General features: G+C 40.3%; 2 protein-coding genes across 3 annotated transcripts in view; both read right to left on the bottom strand.

Moving 5' to 3' along the window:
- Positions 1–20,000, bottom strand: part of LOC138043170 (DENN domain-containing protein 5B-like) — a 60,022-nt gene that overhangs the window by 7,607 nt on the left and 32,415 nt on the right. For both annotated transcript variants that reach the window (XM_068889311.1, XM_068889313.1), the window contains 9 exons: positions 19,475–19,534; positions 17,888–17,956; positions 15,864–15,985; positions 14,844–14,989; positions 14,658–14,709; positions 14,326–14,392; positions 13,007–13,104; positions 1,014–1,088; positions 501–583 (listed from right to left, as the gene is read on the bottom strand). In XM_068889311.1, coding sequence (XP_068745412.1) covers positions 501–583; positions 1,014–1,088; positions 13,007–13,104; positions 14,326–14,392; positions 14,658–14,709; positions 14,844–14,989; positions 15,864–15,985; positions 17,888–17,956; positions 19,475–19,534 — 772 coding nt within the window. The remainder of the gene's footprint in view (positions 1–500; positions 584–1,013; positions 1,089–13,006; positions 13,105–14,325; positions 14,393–14,657; positions 14,710–14,843; positions 14,990–15,863; positions 15,986–17,887; positions 17,957–19,474; positions 19,535–20,000) is intronic.
- Positions 2,962–4,384, bottom strand: LOC138043173 (ras-related protein Rap1-like). The gene has a single exon (XM_068889316.1). The coding sequence runs from the start codon at positions 4,290–4,292 to the stop codon at positions 3,639–3,641; it is 654 nt and encodes a 217-aa protein (XP_068745417.1). The 5' UTR covers positions 4,293–4,384; the 3' UTR covers positions 2,962–3,638.

The raw sequence follows: 20,000 nt of genomic DNA, 5'->3' as shown, positions 1-20,000 counted from the left end.
ACAACTCTTTCATGTTGGTTTCATTCCGGTCCAAAACGGCTTTTGTCGACCATTTTTTTCTGAGAGCTGCAAAAATGTTTTCAGCTCGCTATATTGCTGACCGCGTTCCTTAACAATATTAGGTACTGCAGGTATATGAAATGATAGCTTGTGTCCGGCGAGCCAATGAAAATGCTGGAAATCTGATATCCGTGGTTCAGTTTTAAATAAAAGGGTATATTAAGCAAGTGATAGTTTCTAGTATTCCTTGTGCTGATTTCAGCCCTTTTATCTAATGCTTAGGCCAGAAAAGTTCAATTCTTGGTTTCAGTCACGTGGCCAGTCACCATGTTTTTCAGAGAAAGAAAATCAATTGTTGCAATAAGAAGAGAGCTCAGTTATCGAAGATTACTTTGGCTGACCGTCACGTGAAAACAGACAACAGAGTATTTGCTGTATTTAATTCACAAAAAGCAAACTAAAACAGAAGCGAAACATTGTTGCCGGTTGCCATGATTTACCTCTTTTTCAGGTTTGTAAAAATGTTTCACGATATTGTTGACAGCATCAGCGACACTCTCCTGCACTTCGGGAATACGAATTTCTAAGAACCAAACAAAGAAAAAAAAGAATTGTACTCAGAATCACTTACTCTCCTATAGGTGCTGCTTGCGGGCAACGGTTTGCCTTCAGCAGAAGAAATCCGGTCGCCATATTGAGCAACATAACGGAAGATCAGGAACGAGTCAGGATAATAAGTCTTGTCACTCGTCCCGCATATCTTCCAGCAGCTTTGTCCAATATGGTGACTTTCAACTTCGTCTTCGTTTCTCAAGAAATACCAAAACCTGTAATCCTTCAGACTATATAAACATTGAAACACAAACTCAGGCAAACGATCTAATAAGAAACCTGCATAATAACAGTTAGTAAATGGAATAGTTTAATACAACAACATTAAGTCCCAGGAAGGAATAAGAACGGAAAACATACTTGATCGAATCGATTAACCAGGTATTTGTGATTTTTCTTACTTTCACGGTTCCTTTTGGAGAGAACCGGTGAGCGTCTTTGTGGAGATAAGCGACAAACTTCTGCCAAGTTGCCATCTGCGGGAAAAAAAAACGCCAAAAAAATTGTTAGTTTTGACTACAAACCTAGCTATCAAAGAAAAAGAAGAACAAACAATCAAGGTGTTCGTTTACTCAAAAATTTTTGATAACAACGTCTCCTTGCAGCTAAACGCGAGGGGAGAAGCGTTGCGTGACCACCCGCGAAAAAGATAGCGTGACAAACGAAATGAGACTAAATATAAACGCCCGACCCACTTTTTTTAATAAAATAAGAAAGAGACAAAAAATGGGCTTTAATACGGTAAGATTATCTGGAATTTCAGGAGAGAAGAATGTTGGTGTTCAAAATAAACATGAAAACTCTCTTAATGACCTAAAATAGCTCTGAGCCACGAGGTTAGTTTCCATTAAATTTTGATACTGGAATGAAAATCTCCAGATAAGTGGCTTAAAATAATGGATTGACTTTTCGGTAATACAGGAATTCCGGGAAACATTAACATTCCCCGAAATTGTAAAAACATGCGTTTTGATAAGGGAAATCCCTAAGACTAAGCCAAATCTATTGGATTTAGCGGAATTTTGTACATCCTCACGTATCACAGATTACAGCATTTGCAAAAAAAGAGAGAAATATATTTTGTTTAAAAATATATGTAAACAAATACCAAAACAGAACTAGAACATCCTCACTATAGGGGCAATCCTGTATAATCCCCAGCTTTTGGAGATAAATTGAGGGATCTTACTAAAAATCATATTTTTAGCCGCACTCTTGGACAGTTGCAATAAAAGACAGAAAGATGGCTGTGTATCTTTCTTGTCTTTCATTCGTCTAAATATCATTCTAGCATCTTAAGAAAGCGCACGAATAAGGGCCTGTTCATGGAGGTAGCGGACCCCAACCAATCTCTCCATACAATTTCTCTTTTCTTCTTGATTATGTTCGCATGAGAGGTGGGGGTACCTCACCGAGGCGGGCTGCTCGGTCAGCAAGGCCCGGTAACCCGCTAAGGTGGGGTGAGTTTTTTACCATGTGAATGCTGAAGGTGGGGTACCCCGCCTGACTGGGGTGATTTATCTTTCGTTTGAACATTTCGCCAAAGCATTTGGAAACCTCACCACAGTGCCCCGAGGCTATAAACATTGCATGTGAAGTCTCGCTTTTTTTGGCTACGGGTAGGCGATGTACCTCACCTATCCGGGGTCCCATACCTCCATGTGAACATGCCCTAAGTGAAAGTAAAGGGATTTTACACTCCCTGTTCACGATGACACAATTTCCAGCACTCTTTAACGGTCGCTTACGCAATGGAATGTTTTTCCACCCCGGCGCCAAGGGAGTAAAAGCCTCCCGACATTATGCAATGGTAAAAAGACCTTTGTAGCGCCAAAATAGCTGTCCATGTCTGTCACTACCCGGTGAAATCAATGCTGTGTGCATGCACAAGGTTGTGGAGAGCACTCGCCTCCCACCAACGCGGTCCGTGTGCATCACGCGTGGTTTGAGTTTGTCGGTTCTCTAATGTACCACGCGAGATTTTTCTCCAGGTACTCCGCCGGTTTTCCCCTCTACTGAAAAACCCACCTATGACTTGATTTTTGTACAGTGCCCACAATTAGTGCTTCAGCACTAAATACAGTTGACACTTATTAGTAAAGTTTATCATTATTAATCGTGCTTCCCTTGCTTCTAGTCTGGTGCCTTGTAAAGCCAACGTTTGCTGACTAGCAAAGTTGAACGGGATTAAAATGGAGATGTTCACGACTTTTTACTTGCTTGTTGCGTGCAAAAGATTGCTATGACATTTCTTGGATATGGTTTCCGGTTCATCTTTAACTGTTAGAGAAGTCGCAAAAAGTAGCAGTAACACGGAGGAAAAGCATAAAAAGGAGAAGCTAACACTTGTTTTGTCTCAAGTTATTTTATTCCCTGTATAAAAATATTTCCTTGTATTGTGTAACAAATATGAATATATTTTACAACGTCACGCAGTTTAGGTGATATAAATAAATTAATTGCAGGTTCGGCAATCTATTCCCGCCTGCATCATAAATACAGATTCGCTGACATTTCAACTTTATAATATTGTTAAGTTCTGATTTACACGTGGAAAAAACAGTTTTTGAGTGCTTGACGTCAAAGCATAATACCGGAAGTCGAAATGTTACAAGAATGTCCTGAATCATTCACAATTATCGCCTGCCCTTGGCAATTCCGCTTGCTTCACAGTCTGTTGGCTGTATCTTAAGTCCAAGATACAGATCCTTAAAGCAACCGGACATTTGTAGAGGATAGTTCTAAAAGATACAGCCTCTTGCCAACTCATCAAGGCGGATCGTGGGGGCTATGATGGCCGACTCTCACTGCTAAACACGAGCCATTGCATAACAGTTGTTGCAAAATGTACTACGTATGAAAGGTTATTCACTGTAGCCACAATTTAAGAGGTCTTCGATTTCGCACTCGTTCCGGTTCATTGCCATCCTTTGTTTGCTTTTGTGATGCGACGATGTGGTTCTTCTCGAACACCCACATTTTCCGTTGATCTTCCTTGCTTGCATCCGTTCGTGAACCGGGCAGCACTACGGCGCACTGAATTTCCTGTTCCTCCAGCTGCTTCTCTTAGGTTTTAACACAGGACTACTTGCTAACGCTACTTGTGCCATCAAGGCCGTAAACACGCCGCTAACGTTCACATCAAATTTTGCCGACGTCTCGGCTAGAACACAGTTTTTCCCTCGCGAAAGACTCGATGCGATGGCATGACTTTTTAAGTGCTTATCAGTTCCTGAAGTCAAATCACATTTGTTTCCGACTAAGATCATAGGCACATCATCTCTGCCTTTTGCCGCGTAAATTTCTTGCTGCAATCGGAGCGCTTCGTTGAGCGAATCACTGTTATCTACTGAATATACAAGAATGAACGCCTCTCCAAATTGGTATGTCACTTTCCTCATGGCAGGAAATTGGTACGTTCCCGCTGTGTCTAGGACTTGCAAAAAAGCACTAACACCCTTTCTTAGTTGTATTGGTTTCTCGTACAAATCCTCCACGGTCGGATTGTGGCACTCCGTAAAAGCTTTACTGACAAAGCGCGATACAAGGGACGTTTTGCCAACGCCGCCCGCGCCGAGTACAACCACGTTAAAAACGTTCCTTGGAAGAGGTAGCGTGTCCACTGAATTGCGCCATTTCTCGCCCACTTTTCTCATCCGGCCTTTCACGCTTAAGGGCATGATGGCACACGATTCACGATCTTCGTTGTTCCACTCACTTGTCTTGGTTATCTTTCGTATAGCATCTGACTAAAAACATGATGTCTCCCTAATATTTATACCGCATTCTAATCCTATTAACATCTGGTTGTAATAAAGTATTTTTGGCACTCGTTGTAATAAACCGCGTTATGCACGATTGGGGAAACTACTGAAACAACATGAAACGTGAGATTACAAGTGGGAAAACAAACAAAGACATTGCCCTTAAAGTGATAGATGTTCAAGTGAATTACTTATCAATGCGACATGGGCACGCCAACGGCAAGTTACACTATCAGCGAGGAATTTTGACAAGTCAGTAATTGGGTATATTTTAAGCCATGTGATGACGTCTGAGACGATTGGTATACAAACAAATCTGGTTCCACGCTAACTTTTTACTGGGGTAAGATTTCAAAACATAACGCTACACACACACACACACGCACACACGTTATCAACAATTGTGCCGATTTTACTGGTTCATTAATCGTCTTTTTTCATCTTTACTCTTACATGCACACTATTCCCTTAACATTTATCATAAAGAGAATCGGAGAGTTGTTAAATATATTATCAGCAGACACCAACAAATGCAATTAACCCACGTGCAATTCATCTGTTTCGATTTTCCCTCAATTGCTTTTCCACGCATTTAGTTGGGTTCACTTCAAAAACAAATACCAATCATTAACTTCAGGATTAGGAAGGCCTGCTATCTAGGTTTTATGACAGCGTATTATTTAAAACCCCGCTGCTGATGCCAAAATATTCATGCTATAAGAAATAAAGTGACCCACAAGCAGATTGCTTCACATCAATCGATGATGAAGACTAAGTTCACCTGTCTTTCCCAGGGGTTTTTCCCCTGTGCCATTTTCCGCGTTTTAATGAGTCGACGTAAACCTGAAGACACTATTGTCTTACAAGGAGAGCCAAGTTAAAGCAGAGTTTACTAGTGTCTTAGAACTGAGAGGAGTTGGCGTGGTTTGATAATATAACTGGACTATCGTTAATACATTGTACCCTGTAGAAACTCACTAAAAATTAATAAATAACAAAACAGAAACAATTTTGCCTTTCCATTTCTTAAATTTTATACACCTCAGGTTATGTAACCGTTTAATTCGATAATGGAAACTCAGTTTTTTTTTTTCAAACGATTAGGGAAATCTCAAGAATTTATGTCTGTATGCAATTCGTTCATGTGTAAGATTAACTTACCTCTTTTACAAGATGCCATCAGTGAGCTACGCAGTTTTAATCTCCGCAATAGATTAACTCTCAAACTAAACGCAAAATAAACTCACACTTGTTCAAGCTTTTCGTAAGTGTGTTTTAAGTCTTCTACCTGAAAATTGGCTAGTCAAAATTTCTTTAAAACTATCATGCCACAATGTAGCGTGATGTACATAAAAAAGCCAACAGAATTCTTTGTGATCGATAAAGGCCCTCAAACAGGCCTAAGAGAAGTAGCTCTTGAACATCAGTTAGCGACATTTTTAGCATGCTCTTACAGCGCTTTCATAAACTTTGTTTGCTGAACGTGAAAGCACCAGCTAAAGTTCAAAAAAGGCGCCAAATTATTTTAGGAATGCTTAACCTTATTTTTTCGACTACGAGAACGAGCTAAACTCGTAACCGTACTCGTCATCGGTGCTAAAACTCTCTATTATAGAAGGTGAATCAAGTTGAACCCACTGCTATCTTTCGCAGTGCTGATTTTTTACCCGTGATGTTTATTATCCGCATTTCATACTCTCCAACCATTTTCTGCACGGGGGAAAAGGCTGTCCTTAAAAGGGCCCGCATGCTTACCGAGAATGACATGCAGTATCTGTTACAGGAATATGGACATAAGAAAGATCTCAGTATTCAACTTCTTTTATCAGGGAAAGATACATTTTCGATTTCTTTTTCCCTTTTCAGAAGAGTCATCTCTTTGCTGAATAATCATTGAGGACTGACAGACATCGAATTTAATGAGACAGCCGTGAATGCAAAAAATACAAAAAATGCCACGCAAACTAAGGCATTTATACCTCTTAAGTTAAACATCACGGCTTGCGTAAGATAACCTTGGAAATTCGCCCGAATTCTCTTCTTTACAACTACCGCTACATGCAATGTTGCACCATAAAATTGTCGCTAAATTCTTGAGACAAGTACGAAATCGTGAACCAATTAGCACATCAAACACACTTGAAAACTCAATTATAGCGAGAAAGCCAGCACGTACAACGAACGCTCAAATCAGGTTACCTGAGCAATTAAAGCAGCTATCTTTGGCTCACCATACTGCATGGATTATTCGAAACAGAAGCTCTTGATCTAAAACCACCGAAAAAAGCTAACTATAGCTCTGTTATGGCTTCAGTGCTACCAACTAGACGCGAGGATTAAACAACAAACAGAAAACGCTAGGCTGCTACTTGTCTTTTCTCGTGGCTTACTTTTTCTCAAGAAGTACACCTAAATCAAAAATGTTTCATTGATTTTTGACAAGAAGTACTTTACGCCAGATTTTTTTCCCGTTCGCCTGAGCAAGACAACCTCAGAATTAGGGACGTTTCGAAACACAAGTAAAGGAACGAGTTAAGGATTATTGTTGTTATTTCAATTTCCCTTTACGACTCCTTCCAATCTTCCTTGATTGTTCCTAAAAAAAACTGGTGAGTTTTCAGACCGGTTATAAAAAACGTGTTTTGTTTTTAATTTTTGCCATTAGGGACATAATGTTTTCATTTTACACTTCATTATCCGGGGAAATTACATTCTTAGAAGTTTTCATCTAACAGTCTTTACCGAATAATCCCCGAGGATAGGTATTCAATTTAATGAGGCCTAGAACACGTACACTGCCAAAACTGCCACGCAAATCATAAGCTAGTTATTTTCAGTAGAAAGACAAATATCATGTCCTAATGGTTCTTGCGATTTCTCATCAGTGACGACTGGAAAGTCTAAACATTTTTAGATACCAAACACAGAACTGACTCTTCTGTTATTTATAGACTCTTCGTTCTAAGAAGAGACGACTTTCTTTCTCTTGTCCGATCTGAGTCAACTGGTCGGGCAATTAAGCTAATTTAAGTGGCAATTATTTCATATTCCTTGAGTATTTTTATCCTAGACAGCAAATCTACTCCAACACCTAAACTACTCTTGAAAAGAAAAAAAAAACAGCGATTAAAAATAGTGAAGTGTTTATAGACTATCAACCATTGTGATAGATGGTTTGCAAACAATCTCTTGAGACACAGATAATCGATGCTGGTGGACGAACAAAAGGAACTAATAAGAAACCTATTGTTTTCGTCCACCAACATGGCGGCGATGACCTGAACGTGAAAACCACCTATACCACGTACAAATAGGCCTTTTGCAACTAACGATCACATGGTACAAAATCCGCCATGCTCGAGGGCAAGCTCATTATTATTCCCCCACTGGGACATTAAAACAAAGAGACCTGAACCAGTCAAGCTTGACTTGCCTTTTTTGCATGGGCAAAATTAAAGGATGCATTGAACCTGTGAAAGAACTTTTAATCATTCTTTGCGGCAGTTTAAACTAAACTGCAGCTTGCGCTTTTCCATTGCGGTTCTTATTGGAGCGTCAAGGAAGAACAAGTGGTTTAACAGTTTAAAAATCCTATCCGCAATATGAACAGATCCCTCAGGCAAAAGTCAATTACATGGCATTCGAATCAAGATAAGCCGTTCAAATCAAATGGAATTACATAATTTTTTAGGCGTCTTTGCGTCAATGCGATCAAAGTCATCGTTGTTGGTGAGTGCAGAGTCCAGTTCAGATCTTAGACTACGCCCGAAGACGACTATCTGCAGTTAATGTCACGCTATCACCAACATTTACAAATAATTGGTATGTCAACCCTTGTTTATTACTCTGTATGTTATCTCACACGAAGCATTTACAAAATCTTTACGACACGCTTCCATTGGATAATTAGAGAAATTCGACAAAATCATTTAGATCAAATCAAACTTGTTTACTGGCATGATCTACAGAACATTATTTGCCTGCATACATCTACGAAGTTGTTTTCCATGAGGCAAAGCATGGGGAAATACGAAAAAAACAAACAAAACAGGCTTAAATGGCTCTTAAACCTATGACCCTGATAAAAGCGTCGTTCGCCGTGCGGTTACATAAGCAACTATATGACATGTAAGCCGCGCCAAGCAGCCGGTGAGCGCAAAGCCCATTTTCAGAAAGCTTCCAGTTCTGCGATTTCAAAAACAAAATTGGAAAACATTGGTTTAGTAAATTATTTCCACGAGCACTTCACAGCTAACATCATGAACAACGCAGTATTATTGCGAAATCGATTACTAGATGTTTAGAATACTTGAAGAAACCATCCTTGTTCCAATTAAACTAATGACATCTTAATCACTTATCTATTCAGTCAAGATAACCCAAAGTAAAGTTTGGAATTCGTTCCTTTCCGTCTGATAAACTTCCGCTGATCACAGTTCCCAACGGGTTTAAACACGTGGTGATGAGGACGTTCACACCAAAAGTAACAGGGGGGTTCATCGTCTGTTTCTCGGACAAAGATCACATGTTTGGTGGTACAAAGACAAGAAGAGACAAAATAAAGATCAAGGCTTGTGAAGTATGACGTTAACTAATGGTAGAAAAATACAAGCTAATTCACGGAAGCTAGCTTCTATCATTAAGAGAGCTTTAACGTTGAAGAAAATATTTTAGAAAAACACTCCTGCCATTGCTAAAATCGTAGAGGCTCTTTTGTGCCTTCGACAAGCTCGAGGAACGACCAGACTGGATGTTCCCCCTACCCCCCCCCCCACCCCCCCTCCCGGGCAAGGATTACTTTTGATAGGGGACAGCATTTACTACGTGTACAACAAATTGCACTAAATTTTCGTCAGTTCTTAAGCAAGGGGGGAAACCAGTACAATGAAATAAATTTTAAGTTACCAATGGAAAAGTTCGTCCCATATGAAGTTATAAAAAGAATTAGACTCTTCAATCTCAAGTACAACCAATCAACTACATTTTCGACGAGCTGAAATCGCCAGTAGCTGTAAAGATAAAGGGCCAACCTAAATAACACACATTCATGAGAAGAATAAAATTTGAACGGTTAAAGAAAACTCCAAATAAGGTAAAAAAAAGACACTGCAAAATACGCAGTAATCAAATCCACATTGCACTCATTGAGCAAAAAACTTCAAAGAAATGAATTTCACCCTCCGAACAAGAAATAGTCTCACTGATTAATCATTTGTGCACGATGTTTTCATTATGCAGCCGTCATCAATGATGACTAAGACGATCCCTAAGTCTGAACTTAGAACTTCCTGTAACGTTGTTTTGGGGGAATTATCTCGAAACTGGTTTAAACCACGAAGATAAAACCTTGTTATCAAGTACGAAGGCCCACAAAACACGAAACCCTTTGGTCAAACCTCTGCCGGGGAATCCAAAATCTTTCTTGTTAAGAGTTTATTCCTTTCAGGCAAAAAAGAAAAAGGAAAATGACCGAGTTGAACGCCTTTCTCCGAAAAGAGGTGTGGAGGTATGTTGCAAGTCACCGTCACCCTTGTGATGGCATGTATGGCATCGACCCTTAAGGCATTTGACTGAATGTCGTTTTTCCCTCACAGCAAATTGCTGTGGAAAGATATATTTAAGTCCTTTGATATCATGTTATAAAGATGAACATCATTATTTAAACAACAAAAAAAGAAACTGAAATAACGAAAATTGGTGCTTTGAAGGCCTTCCAATCACCACAGACCACACCAAGGCGAAGACGAAACGCCTCAACGGCGACTACCCAAAAAAGGAAATACGATTTTTTGAATTTGCAAGATACCACTGACAACCTCGGCAAGCAACGTATGAGGCCTGAACTTGTTCTTATGCAACTAAAGGCTACGATGCCACTGCCTCGAATTATGCACAAACGAATCTGGTGCCGTTACACATCTCATGAACCGAAAACAACAACCCCATGAAAAGGACAGAAACGGTCCTTACATTTGAGAAATAGTAGTCGATTTTCAGATCATTTCGACAATAATTTTTTTTCCAAGAAATAAACAAATGCAACAACAGTGTATTTCCGTAGGTTGCAATTAGAAAATTCAGTTGCAAAGCGTTGGAGAAGAACTATTGTGACTTGCAGGTCAAATCCTCGTAACATCTGAATAATTCAAGTTCCTTTGCACCTCAATAAGCTCAGTTTCCATGAAGAACAAAAAACGGAAAAGCGTTCTTTGAATTTTTTCAAAAGTAGCGGGAAGCATTACCTGCGTTAACTTCCTGGGGAAATGATCGCACGTAAACGGCCGGCTATTAATTAAACATGCTTGAAAACGATCTTGCTCGAGGAAAGCACATGCTAATGAGATGTTTTTAGCCTACGACACACAATTCCAGTCAGGAAATTAGTAAAGAGAACCAAACTAACATTTAACGTACATATTTGCACAGGATGGAGGTATACTTCTTCCCGTCGAAAATTCACTGGGAACGTACCAAAGAATTTGGTTGAATAAAATGCCTCAAAGATCTGATTCTCGAGAATTTCATGTGATCTTCTCCTTTATTTCAAACTGTCGTTTATTTGTCTTACACTGGAAAAGTGAACAAACCAGAGGACATTGCTCATCTCGTTCGCTGAATAACAATGAGCCTCGAGGCATTGAGTGAATACCACAACTTATTATCGGTAATCTATCTTTTCCTTTTGTTAGTTTAGTAGTTGTGACATTTCAGTTTCTGTGGATGAGAGTATTAGTTTCAACAATTCAGCGTTTCGGCGCGATTTAACATTTTCACCGAACACACCGGCAGTGAGATCTTTCTCAATTTAATACCTCCATAAACGGGCTGTCTGTCTCGAATTGCTTCGGTGAGATATGTTATCTTTATAGCCCAAATGATTATAATGAGGTTTTGGCCTGTTTTGTCAGGACGAAAATTCTTTTTCCTGACAAAATCACGCGGAGTGTTCAGTTTCCTGTAAAAGTCTATTAATAATGTTATCCACGGAATTTGTAAGAAGAAAGGGAAGACGTTTTCGGCAGTTTTTTTCCTCGGTAAATAATAAACTCGGTAATATTCCAAACTGAATAAATTCACGCTTGTTTTTTTTTTGGTGAAAAAGAAAAAAAATTAAGAGGAAAACGGGTAAAGATCTTGAAAAAGAGTAGGGAAGTAATCCAAACCACACGCCAAAGCAGCGAAAAGAACCGGCTTCATGTGACACAAGGGCACGTGTGCGCCGTCACCACTACTCAAGACACCACAGAACGAAGACGATGAGATACGACGCCAAACCCTTTCCCAACATCACACAAGCCCTTTTCTAAAAGTAACCAGAAAATAACTGGAATATTAACCAGCGTCTTAGTACGCCTAAGCTTTAAAGAGCTCGTGGCAATGACTACCCATCCAATTGCTTTGCCAAGGCAGGCTATTTTTGCGAGTTAACAGCTCCGTTACGAGGATACCAAACCCAAACACTTACTCCAACAGCACAGAAGCCCTTTTAAAACCCACCAGAACATATCTGGATTGTTTTCCAATTTATTGGGTACGTTTTGAATTAAAGTTACGTTGTAGCGTCTCAGACATCAATCTCGACCCCAGAGCCCTTCTCTTTTGCGAATGACTGAGGGAGAGAAGAGCTCTGAGGAACCCTGAAACAACGTGTCTTCTCATTGGTTTTCGTGAAGAACAATCAAAAGCGTCTCTGATTGGTGCATTCACGCTAGCACGAGGAGTGAATAGGCGCCGGAAGGTTCAAATATAGACAGTTTGGGGCTATAAGAATCCTATGGCTCATGTACTGCTACATACACTTTCCCAGAGCCTCGGGTCATGCAGACATAAGATCCGAGGCTCTGGTGACGAGAAAGCTTAGAAATAAATCTTCTTGTGCAGTCATAGGTTTCATCTACAAACATCTGAAAATATCTCAAGACTTTGTGACATCACTCCATTTAATTTATAGGATATCATTCTAAACTGAGATGCCGAAATGCCGGACACGATGTAGTTAACGATGAAATGATATATGAAATGGATCATATATGAACTGCGGATATGAAGTCAAGTGAAGCTATGATCCTCGCAGTTATGAACGCAATTTTTGCAATTGCGTAGAGAAGCCTGAAAAATTCAGGACTTCAACGGGGTTTGACCCCCTGCCCTCGCGATACCTGTGCGACGCTCTAACCAACTGAGTTATGAAGCCACTAACATTGGGGGCTGGTCATTTGTGGGTTCCACCGTCAGTAGCTTCATAACTCAGTTGGTTAGAGCGTCGCATCGGTATCGCGAGGTCACGGGTTCAAACCCCGTTGAAGTCCTGAATTTTTCAGGCTTCTTTACGCAATTGCAAAAATTGCGTTTATAACTGCGAGGATCATACCTTCACTTGAAGATGTAGTTCGTTCATGAAGGCGCTGAATTTTCAATCTCGATATCATCATCAACTGGACTCGTCTTGTTGATTTGGTATCGAATCTACGAGATATAGTTCTCAATTTGGTCTTTACATTTTCTTTGTAAACACGAGTCTCTCAAGCCAGCTCTCAAAATAGAGGTTTATTAAGAAATTTACTGAAACCTCGTTTGATTGACATCGAGTGAGTGTACTGAACTGGTGAAAATTAACAAAGCCGCCTCACCTTCCATGGTTCCCTTGTTTTTCATTAGCTCTGCCACAAGTAGCCTTTCGGTACTTCCGTCGTCCATGTTCTTAGCGAGCCAACGACCACATGAAAACCTACATAAGAAACACGTCCACTGAGTACCCAATTACCTATTATCTCTCCTCTTCTACTATAAATAAAACTCCCTTTTGCATGAAACACCAATAGAATCACTTCTCCGTTTATCACTTTCACCCTTAGAGTTACACTACAGTTAATCCTTCCCGCTTTGTCTTCCGAGATTATTCCCGTGAAACGAGCGTTTCTTGTATGCTGCATGAGTGCCCTGCACTGGCCATTACTCTCTGACCGTCATTAATTCCAACGACTTAAACCTATGTTTAAGGCCTTCCAGAATCTTAATGGTGTAGTTATCGCTCAAAGTATGTCTCTCTCTCTCTTACTCTCAAACAAGACGCTCTCATGATATGAAACTTCATCACCATCCTGCGCGTACTGATGCATCTAAATTTCTTCTATTTTTTTCACGTACTATTCCTGCATGGAATAGTCTCCGTGTTTCTCCTAGATGCTGGGCTTACAGCATGTACTTTCTCCTGAGGGAGACAATTCCATGTAGGAGTAGTGCGCGGAAACTTTATTTAAGCGTCCACATTATTTAGCGCTGAAGCACTAATTGGGAATACTGTACAAAAATCAAATCAAAGCAAATCAACACGAATCAAATCGTAGGTTAGTTTTTGACGAGAAGGGAACCGGAGTACCTGGAGAAAAACCTCTCGGTGCAGAGTAGACAAGCAACAACTCGACCCACATTCGACGCGGGCCCCTTCCACTGGTGGAAGGGGAGTGCTCTCACCACTGCGCCATCCCTACTCTTCCATATTAGTCTCTTCACATCCATATAGTCTTTGTTGCGTATTTCTTTGTGTCAATTGTTTCCCGAATCAATACAATACCTTTTTCCATAGATGTACCTTTAACAAAGAAGAAGCGCAATAGAAGGGGCGGCACCTTACGCATGTGCCAATCACGTGATAATCAGCCGCAAACGCAAACAGAGCCCTGTGAAAATTTGTGCAAGAAAAAAAGCCCTCAACTGTATTTCATAAGATGTTGTTCGTTTTTCTTGTTTCTTACTTATATCCTCAGTCACCTTTATCGCCACTGAAAGATATTTGATTACCTCCGCCTCTATTTTCTATCACCGTTGATCGCCACTTTGAAAATTGAGCAAAAGCAGTGGGCAAGACTGGGCTACTCCTTTTACCATGCATTTCACGTTTAATCCTGACAGCTGAAATTACCGGAGCAACGAACGCTCGCTCACTAACCTGTAAATATGAGACGTGACATCATTTTTGATAATGACTTGTTCAATGAACCAGCCGGCACTGTAACCTGATAAAACAAAAGCCGAAACTGCTGTGTCAACAATCGAGGGAGATTTAGATTCGAGTTTTACCTTTTTCTTCTTTAAGCTACTGCCAGATTCTCACCGAATAACACGGCGGCAATGTGAACTCCAGGGTAAAGAACATCACTTAAATTTATTGACCATTAGTAAAACACAAATTTCTGCCTAACATGCATTGGCAGTTTGTCCCACACGTTGTTCTCAATCTATCTATTTGTTCACAAAATCAAAAAACATGAATTCACTGACCTGTGTTGTCATGTCCAATCCTGAGTGTCGTTAACACGCCCAAGTTCGTGTGCTGTCAAAACAAAACAGAAACACATTAAAATCCCGAACTCGGCGAAGGTTCAAAGAAAGTTTCGTGAGTTCGGTGGGCGTTACTGACAACTGTTTCCGTGCGCTTGAAAGAATGTTTTATTTCCTCAGTGTTACCTTGAATCTGAATTCGTTCTCATTTTTGGGGATTTTCATCACACCCGTATCTGTAATGTTGCCTGCTAATGTCATCCACGCCTGCGCAGTAGTAGTACTTCCACCCAATTGCTTGCCTGTCTTGACAACCACCTTGTACGTAATCGCTGCAAAAGACCCAATGACATTTGAAAGACATTGCCTGATAATATCGATACAACGGAGCACAGCCGTGACATTGACACTGTGAGAATACTAGGGCTCATCTTTATACGTACAAGAACCCCGCCGATGCATATAAATCCTTCAGCTAAGCTTCGCCACATTGCAAACATCAAGGCATCAAAACGAAACGCAACTCAACCTATCCTCCCACCCGCGACGAAGCGCTAAACTAAGCAGATCAACTGGCACAAAACGAGAGGAAACCCGTATGTGCAGGCAGATCCTGAACAAGGAATCAGTGATCGTTTTCCTATGTCCCTCATTGGTTGACAAAATAGTACAGGCCTTACTAAGCAATCAAACTGTCATCCGGAAAAACCGCCTTGTCCACAGTTGTTTTCCGAATTGCCTTAAATCACACGATGCGCAATACTCCCTTGCACTTGACCACATCAGAGCGGAATCCACTATCCTAGCGATTGGAATGCAGAAATCTGCCCAACGAAAGAACCACATCAACTGACTGATGTGGTTATGTTGCTGAAGATAGCGTTGCTAAGGTTTTTCACAATTTTAATTATACATTTTAGTATAAGGTGTCTTTGCAAAAATTATGAACAACTCCAAGCTCATTTTAACTCGATTTATTTTAACTTCAGCGTTATTACCACTAAGTTTTGGCTACTATGGCCAGATCAGCCTGAAAGGTTCAGTAATGGAAGGGGTGCAGGATTACCTTAAGTTCTTTCGATTGTGAACCCGCCCTCGGCTCAAAAACACTTGCTGGCCGAGCTCGAGCTCCTTCGTATGGGCGTTCACTTTGACTTCTCGCAAAAATTCATGGAAATCTTAGCTGCTGGTTTACAAAATACTGACCAGTGTTCTGAAATCCATTGGTAAAACAAAAGAAGTCGACAGCTGTGAGTGACAGAAGGTGATACAAGAACTGTTCTTTCTCTTCATCTGTACGCAGGAATGCGTAATCCTTGTATCGCCGCCTGTAACAAAAACACTTCATGTTCCAACACTTAAATGGCCAATAGACCGAATGCATAAATGGCCACCAATAAATTACTCTTTTGTCTTTGTGAAATAAGATCTGACTAGCCTCGTTTTACGGCCAACATTCTTTCAATTTGACATGTGTTAACGAGGCAGGTCAAGTTAATTGTGAGAAAGACAACAGAATAATTTGTTAGGAGCCATTTTTGCATTCGGGCAATACTCGCGTTTCTCGTGTCACTGGTTGGGAGGCTTACTTCAAATTAATGCTTTGCCGATGAAGATCATTCACGACATTCTCATAAGTACTAGGTTTGACCAAGTCCACTCACCCCCACCTACCATCCACAAAACCTAGCAGTAAAAAAATGTCATTCTCAAAAATATCAAAATTCTCCGCAATGATCCTGAAACTTAACATATTTTTCCTAGATACCACCACTTATTTCATTCAAAACATAGTTAACTTTCTAGTTAGGAGCGCATTTAAGTCTGACAGCCAATCGGGGACTTTCATATGTACACGTACACGACTCAAACCTTGTCCTTTTATTTTTAACACGGTTAAGACCTCAGGACAGAATAGATCCGTTAAAATCACTGACCACTTTACATGCATCTCCGCAGATGCCATCTATTGCAAAACCTGCACACTATGTAAGAAGATCTAGAAGACTGGCGGACCACTTTTGCGAAAACACCTACGAAATGTACAAAAAACGACACAGATGCGTCAAAACCACCACAACATCACAATTTGCCGCCTAACCTTACACCACGGGAACACAGAAAGCCGCAAAAATCTCGAACAAAAATCATCTTTCAACCAGGTACACTCCATCCTCACGGAATCAATGAACGCCTCTCATCCCATTAATTTATTCACAAATTCATGTCACCATATATCCACCAATGGCAAAGTTCCTCCACACCCTCACAAAAACCAACAACACCACAATTCCTCTATTCGCTCTGACGAAGGGCTAACGTTCGAAACGTCAGCTTTCCAAGTCTTTCACGGTGGTAATTCGACCTTTATCAACACGTTTCATAAAACCAAATTTTCATGTTTCATTTTCCCACCGACGGAGCACCACAGTTTCTTTAGAAACTAGAAATTTGTTTACAGGTCAATTTTATTTACAGGGGAATCTTTGTTTACATTTTTTGCCTCACAAGTACAAGGCTACCGTTTTCTAATCAGTCAGCCGAGACTAAAGTATTAATACGATACAATACAATACCTACTTAATTGGTCGCTCCCCATAGGGGCTTTTCAGGGCCAATGAAACACAACGAAACGACGGAACAAAATTACAACAACAACTGCTAAGAATCCCGACTGGCCGGAGGCAAACCAGTTGGCTTTTTACAAGTGCAGCTGGGAAGTTGAACCAGGGACTACCAGGATCAAATTCAACGAGTGGTCAGAGCGGGTCTTGAACCCGGATCTCCGGATTTCAAGTCAAGCGCCCTAACCACTTGGCCACACTGCCTCCTGAAGTTGCACTACATAATGAGCTGTCTCTAAGAATTTGAACCCTATTCACCAGATAATCTCCGAGCAATGATGATTTGAAAATTCGAAATTTTACATGAAGAAGGTATTTGATCATTAGCGCCTTAACGACCCATGAATTTATGAGTTTTTCATGGCTCGTAACTAGCTCGTTATCAGAGCTAAATGGTTTAATATTGGAGATTTCACTACGTTTAACATGTTCTTAAACCTTTTGAAGTCACTTTGTGAATAGCGTGATGCTTCTGTGAGCAAACTCGTATGTTGATGAAATAGACTGTAAACAATGACATCAGTAAAGATGCTCTTATTGCGTTGGTCAGGAAGCACTGCAGAGCGCACCGCCTGTGTTACGAAAAAGATGGTTAACTGGCCTCACCTGAGTAGATCTGTGTTTGAGAGAACTTGCTTCACATGTTTAGAGAGAATCTTCTTTTCAAGAGAAAGTCTGCAAACAGAGATTGGCGTAAAGTTGGAAGACTGGCAACTTCAAGAAAGGACTGAGATGAAAAGGACGGCTTACTGGTTGGGGCGCTGGGATTGAATAGGGACGCTCCGGTTTCAAATTCTAATCGACTTCACTCCACGTTTTGTAAATAACCCTTCTTCAGTCAGCTAAATCTCTTAACGCATTTGCGTTTCGTTTTAAATTCTCTACACGACCTTTCAAGCTTTAAGCTTAGCGTGTATAAATGTAGGTTCTTTAATACACTTTACCAAACCAATACCCACTGTTTATTACCCTGGTGACGACACACTTTCTATCTATAAAACCTGCACTGGTACACGTTAGATTTATTAAAATAGTTGTAATGTTTTGGACAACATAAAAGTCATCACAATCGAGCGCCGACGGAATTTTCCCTTTCGTAAACAAGTGATGCCATTTGGACGAGGACAAATTTCATTAAGTTTGTCCTTTGCAAATGACTAAAAAAATATTTAATCTAGGACTAGATTAGCAGCGTATGTCACTTAGAATTAAAAAAAAAAATCTGAGAAAAAAACCTTAGAAAAAAATTAGAAAAAGCTGATTGAACGATGTCGAATTCGGTTCAACGGCTTAAGAGCACATGCACATTTCGAGAGCAAAATGATAAAATATGCTTGTTGAATGTGGAAAGATTTAGCTGTGTAAAGAAAAATATTTGAATTTAGGTGCACTTTAAATACGAAGACGCACTATAAAGTCGCTTAACGCTCTGCTTTTGTTCGAATTCATTCGAGTACGACTGATTATCCAAGATTGCGATCAACAAACCACAACAAAGAGAAGGAACCCCTAAAAGATATTTCAAGTGCGAGAAAAGGGACAGAGGATTGAAGAAAAACAAACATAAATTATGGACATATTACCATTAGGGGCTTTTTCTTGCACAAATTATCACGGAACTCTTTATGCGACCGTGGATGATTAACAAATCCTTCGAATGTGCCTAAGGCACCACGCCTTTTACGGTACATCGTCGTGTTTATGTTTAGGTATGTTTCATTCCACGGCACAGCAACTGGACTGTGAGCTGTCAAAGGACGCTTGCAACCAACGAGTGCACTCAACTGTCCCCTCTAATTTAAACATGATCTCTCCTAAATAAATGCTGAATCTCTTTTTTTGTAGTTATCAAACCATGCAAATTAACTAATGTATACTCTTGCTAGAAAAGGCCTCCATTTTTAAAGAGCGCAAGTGATATTACAAGTAAATTTTTGTAACTTGGATTTTTCAAGAAAGTCTCGATTAAAGCGATCTGAGGTCACCGCTGTGGTGTTGGCATTGGTGCCGTTTACAACTCCTTACTGTTTAGGCGTTCGCCGCCAATCAAAGGCATTAGTCGGAAAATTTTGACTGTAACGAATCGACAATGGCCCTATAAAGTACAAGATAAAAGCAGCCACATTCCTTAAAAGTCGGGAAGGGGACAGAGGTGAAACATCTATCTAACAAACCAGTCAGCGGTGCGCTAACCTGATCCAAGCCCTTGCATGTCCAATGTCTGTTCTGATTTCCGTCATACCTTGAACATGACTAATAAAAAGAAATAAAATGGGTAAGCACACGTAAGTTACGGTTGTAATGCAGTAATTATAACATTCCACGAAAGTTCAACGAAACTGTCACTACGGCAGTTTCTAAGTTTAACTTCGTAAGGACAAGGAGAGGAAACAACTCTTCCACAAATGAGACAGCCGACATTTTACCACTTTGCAGTATTATTTTAGACTAAACGAGAGCAGGGGTTTTAGAGCGAGTTTCAATTGAGTGTTGTAAAACCAAAACCAAAGTAATTACTTTGGCCAATCAAAAAGGACGGAGACAATCTAGTAAACCAATCAAAACTTGAAGTAATTACACGCAGCGGACACAAAGCGCGGGAAAATATGCACGCGCGAGCCGCGATTGGTTTCGGTTTCACTTCTGATTGGTTGAAAAAGTGGCGCGAGAACTTTGAGCCAATCACTGAGTGAAGTAATGCAAAACAAAAACAATTGGC

Source organism: Montipora capricornis, chromosome 3 (genome assembly GCF_036669925.1).
Source record: "Montipora capricornis isolate CH-2021 chromosome 3, ASM3666992v2, whole genome shotgun sequence".
NCBI lineage: Eukaryota > Metazoa > Cnidaria > Anthozoa > Scleractinia > Acroporidae > Montipora > Montipora capricornis.
This window is presented reverse-complemented; position numbering and strand designations above follow the sequence as displayed.

Bases quoted from the DNA above. Each gene is read 5' to 3' on its own strand.
- LOC138043173 (XM_068889316.1), bottom strand. From the start codon at position 4,292: ATGCCCTTAAGCGTGAAAGGCCGGATGAGAAAAGTGGGCGAGAAATGG.